The 7500-nt window shown below is 61.0% G+C and overlaps 1 protein-coding gene across 1 annotated transcript in view; it reads right to left on the reverse strand.

Annotated features, from left to right (window-relative positions):
* EMH_0002790 (uncharacterized protein) overlaps positions 1–7500 on the reverse strand; it is a gene marked incomplete at both ends in the record, with an annotated part of 13245 nt that overhangs the window by 3331 nt on the left and 2414 nt on the right. The window contains 2 exons of the mRNA XM_013496155.1: positions 54–958; positions 1211–7500. The exon at positions 1211–7500 is cut by the window's right edge and continues 1396 nt beyond it. Coding sequence (XP_013351609.1) covers positions 54–958; positions 1211–7500 — 7195 coding nt within the window. The remainder of the gene's footprint in view (positions 1–53; positions 959–1210) is intronic.

The raw sequence follows: 7500 nt of genomic DNA on the forward strand, positions 1-7500 counted from the left end.
TGCTGCTGCTGCTGCTGAGAAACTTGCTGTCCCTGCGGTGCTCGAAGAGGGACCACTTTGAGGGGCCAGCATCAGCAGCAGCAGCAGCAGCAGCAGCAGCATCAGCAGCACTAGCAGCTGCTGTAGCTGCTGCTGCTGCACGTGCGTCTGCTGCTTCTACTTCTGCTGCTGCACGTCCCTCAAGGAAATCAGCAGATGCTGCAGACTGCATGCGGCTGCCTAAGCCAGCAGCTCTGTGTGCTGCTGCTGCTGCTGTTGCGTGAGAGACAAGGCGATGCAGCTGCGCAGCTGGAGCAGCAGCAGCAGCAGCAGCACGCTGCTTCATTGCTGGCAGCAGCTGCTGCAGCTTCGCGCGGACTCTACCGGGAGCTTTTGGTGCGGGGGACGGACGTCCTGCTGCTGCTGCTGCTGCTGCTGCATGCAGGTCTCCTGCTGCTGCTGCTGCTCTCGCTGCTGCTGCTTCTGCTGCTGTCGCTAGGGCCTCTTCAGAGCAAGAAGCAGTACGAGTTGGCTGCCCCCCAGGGCCTGCAGCAGCATCAGCAGCAGGTTCAGGTGCGCGTACAGAAGCAGTATCAGTAGCAGGCTCAGCTGCACCTTCAGCAGCAGCAGCAGCAGCAGCAGCAGCAGCAGCGGATGTTGCTGCTCCTGCGTCAGCTGCAGCAACTTTGCGGTGCAGTTTGCTTGACCAGGGGGCGAGGCGTCGCTGCTGCTGCTGGGGTTTCTGCTGCATCTCGCTGTTGGTGCCAGGAGCAGCAGCAGCAGCAGCAGCAGTAGCAGCAGCAGCTGCTGCTGCTGCTGGCTTCGGGCAGAGGTCTAAGACCCTCCAGTCCGCCAAGTCCACCTCCAGCTGCAGATGCCTCTCGTCCTGCAGCAGCAGCTGCAGGCTGCATGCAGCGTCGCTGCAGCAGACGCAGCAGAAGGGGAGGTTCGTGGTGCTGCTCAACAGCGAGCAGCATATCTGCAAGCAGCAAAGCAGCAGCAGCACAAACAGCAGCAGCAACGCATGCAGCAGCAGCAATCCATGCAGCAGCACAAACAGCAGAGGTTGTCATGGCGCTATCATCTCCTTCAGACTGGCACTAAGAGGGTTTACGGTTTGTTAGGGTCTAGGGTTTAGGGTTTAGGGTTTGTTAGGGTTTAGGGTTTGTTAGGGTTTGTTAGGGTTTGTTAGGGTTTAGGGTTTAGGGTTTAAGGTTTATTGTGCGTTTACCTCTTCAATGAGGATCCCTATGGATATCTGTCGGCGTCTTTGTTTAGTCTGGGTTTGTTGCTGCTGCTGCTGCTCAGAGTGTGCAGCAGCAGCTGCAGTTGCTGCTGGCTGCTGCAGCTGCTGCAGCTGCTGCAGCCGCGGCACCGCAGACCCTCCCCCCCCCACAGGCAGCTGCGCGTGGCCGAGGTCTGCTGCTTCCTCTTCTAAGAACGCATGCAACAGCTTGCGAGCAGCAGAGGGGCGCAGACGCCTTTGCTGCTGCTGCTGCTGCTGCTGCTGCTGCTGAGGGACCCCTGACGGATTGGCGTTCTCTGGTGCTCCTGGCGGAGCAGCACCACCTGCTGCTTGGCCTGCTGCTCTTGCTCCTTTTGCTGCTGCTGCTGCTGCTGCTGCTGTGTTCTCGTTTGCATCCAGCTTGCTGCTTCCATCTGACAAATCATCTGCTGTCTGCTGCTGCTGTTTGTCTGCAGCAGCAGCAGCAGCAGCAGTAGCGGGTGGAGCTGGATAGACCGTTCCTGTTTGAGCAGCAACGGCAGCAGCAGCAGCAGCAGCAGCTGCTGCTGCTGCTGCAGCTGCTGCAGGTCTTGTCCTGCTGGTGTTGCAGGCCAGCAGCATGCGGTGTACGAGCTGCTGCAGCATGGCGAAGCTCTCCGCGTGAGCAGCAAAGAGACAGTTGCCGCAGAGCAGCTTGCAGCTGCAGCCGAGCTGCGGGAGAGACAGAGCAAGTATACAGCACACATCTTTTATACATAGAACGGGGCGCAGCAGCTGAGACACTGCAGCAGAACTTGAACTGCTGCTGCTGCTGCTGCTGCTGCTGCTGTTGCTTGGATCCCCCCATACACCTTTCGCTTGCGCCTCCTGCTGCTGCTGATGCGTGCCACAATCGTTGCCCATCCTGCTGCTGCTGCACTTGCTGCTGCTGCTGCTGCTGCTGCTGGGCCCTGGCAACGCACGACCTCCTGTTGCTGCAACAGGTGATGGGGGGGCTGTGGCTGGTGCTGCTGCAGCAGCAGCAGCAAGAGGGGTCGCTGGGTGTTCGCTGTCGCTGCTGGTGAGACAGACGGCCGCGAGCTGGTCGGGGAGGAAGTAGCGTGCAGGGCTTTTGCTGCTGCTGCTGCTGCTGCTGCTGCTGCTGCTGTGCGTGTCGCCTTTGTTGCGCTGCCGTGCTGCAGCAGCAGCAGCAGCAGACGGAGGTGCAGCAGCAGCAGCCAGCGGCAAGTGCCACAGCAGCCCAGCCACGTGAAGAGCGCCGACAGAGCCGCACACGGGCCCCACACGACAAACCAGATCAACCAGCAGCAAGTGCTGCTGCAGCAGCTGTTGCTGCACTTGCTGCTGCTGCTGCTGCTGCACTTGCTGCTGCTGCTGCACTTGCTGCTGCTGCTGCTGCTTCCTCCGTCCCGCTGCAGGAGCAGCAGCTACGGCCTCAGCAGCAACCTCCAGCCTGGCCTTAGCAACAGCCAGGGGAGTAGAAAACACAAACTGAGCTGTCTGTACACCTGAAAGAGCATAGCGCAAGTCGCTGCTGCTGCTGCTGCTGTACGTGTGCTGGATGAGCTCTATAGGGGCACACAGAGCAGGGTCAGGGTCAGGCAGCGGCAGCAGCAGCAGCGATGGCAACACAGCCGGATCTGCTGCTGCTGCTGCTGCTGCTGTTGCTGCTGTCCCAGCCCCCCCTGAGCCTGCTTCTGCAGCAGCGCGGCAGCAGCAGCCGCAGACACCACGCAGCTGCGGTGTATGTCTTGCTGCAGAGGAGGCCCCGCATGAGTCCGATGATCCCCCGTGAGGTTTGCTGCTGTTGCTTCTGCTGCTGCTTCTGCTGCTGCTGAGTTTTTGGTGGTTGCTGCGGGGTCTTTGGGCTGCTGCTTCTGCTGCTGCTGTCCACGCAGCATGTCGTGCTGCAGCAGCAGCAGCACAGGGCTGCTGCCCCCGGCAGCTGTGGGGCATCTCTGAGCCCTCGGCTGCACTAGCATCTCCCTCTGCTGCTGCTGCTGCTGCTGCTGTTGCTGCTGCTGCTGCTGGTGCTGGTGCTGCTGCTGCTGCTATCTTGTTGTTGTCTGCCCACATAACCTCCACCAGCCGCGAGTGCTGCTGCAGCAGCGGCAGCGGGTTCACAGCCATTGCTGCTGAAATCTGGCAGCATCTCCCTGCTGCGCTGCAGCTGTCTGCTGTCTCCGCATAAAGAATATCTCCTGCTGCAGCAGCAGCAGCAGGTGCTGGTGCTGCTGCTGCTGCGCGGTTGCTTATGTTGCTGCTGCGGCTGTGGTTGATCGGGGGCGCAGCTATCTCCTGCAGCAGCTGCTGCTGCTGCCCCCGCTGCAGCTCAATATAGTGTAGGCTTACCTGGGGGTATATACACCTCAGTGTTAAGTCAATTGCACCATAAGACATCTGTCGCTGCTGCTGCTGCAGATGCCGCTTGCGGCGGCGTGTGTTCTGCTGCTGCTGCTGCTGCTGCTGCTGCTGCTGCTGCTGTGGCTGCTGCGGGTTCTGCTGCGGATTCTTCGATGGCAGCAGCTGCTGCAAGTACGGCTCCAGTTGCTGCCGTGCTGCATCTGCGCTGTCTATACACCTGAAGACGAGGGCGAGAGTTGTGGGGGAGAGCAGCACGAAGGGACAGTGCAGCAGCATGCACGCAGCTTGGGAAGGGTCCTTCTGCTGCTGCTGCTGCTGCTGCTGCTGCTGCTGCTGCGGGAGTTTCTGTCGCTCTACACGAACACCAGGAATGCGCAGCAGCGGCAGCAAGTGCGGAGAGGGCAGCGGGAGACAGGGGGGGAGTTGTATGCCCCACAGGCGGCAAACAGCAGCACCGAATTGCTGCTGCTGCTGCTGCTGCTGCTGCTGCTCTGCTTGGCGCTGCTGTGCGTGCAGATACCAGCCAGCATAGGCCCGCTGCCTGCGGCTGCTGCTGCTGCTGCTGCTGCTGCAGCTCAGGGGCAAGTCGTCGCACTCGAAGCACAGCAGCAAATGCCGCAGCAGCACAACACTCTGTCTCATCTGGTTCAGCTTTATGTCTTCTAGGACATCAGCAGAAGTGCAGACAGGAGTTGCTGCTGCTGCTGCTTTTGCTGCTGCTGCTGCTGCTGCTGTTGCTGCTGCTGCAGCTTTTTCCTCCTTAGCGGGTACTTCTGGCTTCGTTGCCTCTGCTGCGGAGGGGGCCGAGTCTGAGGAGCAGCAGAATGCATCGCTGCTGCTCAAGTTGCTGCTGCTGTTGCTGCTGCTGAGGTTGCTGCTGCTGCCCCACTCCTCCTGCAGCAAGCCTCCCCCTCTGCCCTCACCAGACCACGTATGCAGCCCCTCAAACCACAACCCCTGCTGCTGCAGCTGCATTGACACCTCGCGCCCGAGCCGGTGCTGCTTTCGCTGCTGCTGCTGCTGCTGCTGCTGCTGCTGCTTCTGCTGCTGCCGCTGCTGCCCGCCCGGTCGGTAGTCCCACGAAACACTTTTCCATAGATCCCCCTGCAGCAGCAGCCTCCGCTGCTGCTGATGATGATGCCCGTGCGAGCGTGTCTTCGTGCTGCTGCTGCCTGCTGCAGCAAAATACTCGCTCCCGCTGCTGCTGCTGTCTGTCAGTCCCCCCCATTCTGTTGAGGGCTTGTTACGGAGGCTGGCGAAGCCTTTGCGCAGCAGCTCTACTGGGCCTCCGCTCTTGTGATGCTGCTGCTGCTGCTGCTGCTGCTGCTGCTGCTGTTGCTGCTGCTGCTTCTGTTGCGCCCACAGCTCTTCTGAAGCCCCACTGCCTTGCTGCTGATAGCCTGTGGCGACGGCTGCTGCTGGTGATGCACCAACGGCTGCATCAGCAGCAGCAGCAGCAGCAGCTGCTGCTGCTGCTGCTCGTGCTGCTGCGCTGCGGTACCTACTGCTGCCGCTGCCGTAGCTGCGCCCCCTCGGGCTGCTGCTGCTCGCAGGCGCCACAGCGGGCTGTCGCCGCAGCAGCAGCAGATCGTGCAGCTCAGCAGCAGCAAGACTGCAGCGGGCGAAGTTAACTCTGAGGTGAAGGTCTCGTGCTGCTGCTCTCAGCTTGAAGAGGATGTCGGCTTGCTGCCGGAGCTGTCTGTACACTGCAACGAACCGGCTGCTCTGCTGCTGCTGCTGCTGCTGCTGCTCCTCTTCGTCTCCGTGCTGCTGCTGCTGCTCTTCATCCTGATGCTGCTGCTGCTCTGCTGCAGCAGGAGTAAGGTTGCCAGGCCAAGGCCCGCCGCTGCTGCTGCCAAACAGCAGCTGCAGCAGCAGGATAATGTGTTGCGGGGTTAGGTTGAGTGAGAGCTGCTGCTGCTGCTGCTGCTGCTGCTGCGCGTGTTGTCTCCCCCAACTATGTGTGGGGCTACGCTTCTGGTCCCTCGCTCGCTGCTCATACTGCTGCTGCTGCTGCTGCTGCTGCCCATCATCGTCGATGCCCCTGACAAACATCTGCGCATCCACCTTCAGTTGCTGCTGCTCCTCCTCCTCTGCTTGGTGGTGCTGCTGCTGCTCCTGCTGCTGCTGCTGCTGCTGCTGGAAAAAGACGTTTACTCTCGCAAAGACTTGAGCCAACTGCAGCAGCGGCTGAGAAGCAGCATCAGCAGCAGCAGCAGCTGCTGCTGCTGCTGCAGCAGACGGTGTACCTGCTGGTGTCAGCCCGTATACCAGGCAGCAAAGCCCGCGCCTCAGTTGCAGCAAGCAGTCCGCCGACAGCAGCTGCGGGAGGAGGCAGCTGCTGCTCGCAGCAGGTGTTGCTGCTCCTGCTGCTGCTGCTGCTGCTGCTTCCTTTGATGAATCGTTGCTCAGGAGAGGTGATCCGCCAGGTGTCTGCGCATCCGCACCTTCTGCTTCCGTTGCAGTTGCTGCTGCTGCTGCTGCTGCTGCTGCTGCTGCTTGATACCTGACAGCCGTGCCCAAGTGCAGCGCGGGCAGCAGCAGCCGCAGCAGCAAGAGGCCCTCCAGGGCGAACTCCAGCTGCAGGTCTTTTAACAAACTGACTTCGAGTTGCAGCTGCAGCTTGCGTGGTTGCTTCTGCTGCTGCTGCATCCTGCTGCTGCTTGTCGGACTGGTGCTGCTGCGTGGGCTGCTGCTGCTGCTGCAGGTTTCTCTATAGCGGCTGCATGCGGTGTGCTCTTTGTATATAGCAGCAGCAGCAGCAGCAAAAGCCACCGCCTCATCCGGGCCGAACACTTTGTGGGCCCATGCTGCTGCTGCAGTTGCTGCTGCTGCTGCTGCTGCTGCGCTTTGTGCAAAGCGTATTGTAACGTTCTGTGGCTGGAGCATCAGCCGGCGCACATGTTCAGCCTCCCCGTCCCCAGTGCTGCTGCTGCTGCTGCTGCTGCTGCTGCTGTTGCTGCTGCTCGAGGGGCACTGCAAAGACTTTGTTGCAGTCAGAATGAAGGAAGCGAAGTGTAGGTCCACCTGGTCTGAGGAGAGCAGCAGCACAGGCTGCTCTGCTGCAGCGGCAGCAGCAGCAGCAGCAGCAGAACTGGCCGTACACCCGAAGAGCTCTGGATGGGTCTTGCGCAGCCGCATTAGATGCTGCCGCACCACGTGTCTGTCCTGCAGCAGAAGCCGTTGCTGCTGCTGCTGCTGCTGCTGCTGTCGCTGCTGCATGTCGTCTCCAAACAGCAGCACCTGCAACGACTGCATGCGCAGCTGTAGGGTATGATGGGTGGTTCGCGGCGGCGGCAGCAGCAGGATTGCTGCTGCTGTTGCTGCTGCTGCTGCTCTTCTGTAGTCATCGAGGCATACTGCAACCCTCTCCACTCGTATTGCTGCAACTGGGGTGTACGTACACCACGTGCTGCTGCCGTCGCTTGCTATCCCTTGCTGCTGCAGCCAAAGCTGCCTACGCAGGATACTCTGCTGCCTGTGTCTCCCCCGCTGTCGCTGCTGCTGCTGCTGCTGCTGCTGCTGCTGCTGTAGCGGAGCGACGCAGCAGCCGACAGCCACCCACGAAGTCATGTTTACTGCAGCACGCCGCTGCTGCAGCTTCTGACGCAGCAGCGGCGCCAATTCAGGTGTACGTACAGCTGCCACAGCAGCACGCACAGCGGGGTCCGCGAAGGGGCAGAGAGCTGGCTGCAGCAGAAGGGCTTCGTCGTCCTCTTGTTCCTGCTGCTGGTCATCCTGCTGCTCTTCCTGCTGCTCTTGCTGCTGCTCTTCCTGCTGCTCTTCCTGCTGCTCTTGCTTCTGCTGCTGCTGCTGCTGCTGCTGCTGCTGCTGCTGCTGCTGCTGCTGCTGCTTTGCCTTGAAGGTGCTGAAGTTGCTGCTGTGTATAGTTAGGAAGCTGCGCCTACACCTGGCTGTCTCAAACGTCATTT

The sequence above is a fragment of the Eimeria mitis genome, genomic scaffold (assembly GCF_000499745.2).
Source record: "Eimeria mitis Houghton genomic scaffold, Emh_scaff195, whole genome shotgun sequence".
Taxonomy (NCBI): domain Eukaryota; phylum Apicomplexa; class Conoidasida; order Eucoccidiorida; family Eimeriidae; genus Eimeria; species Eimeria mitis.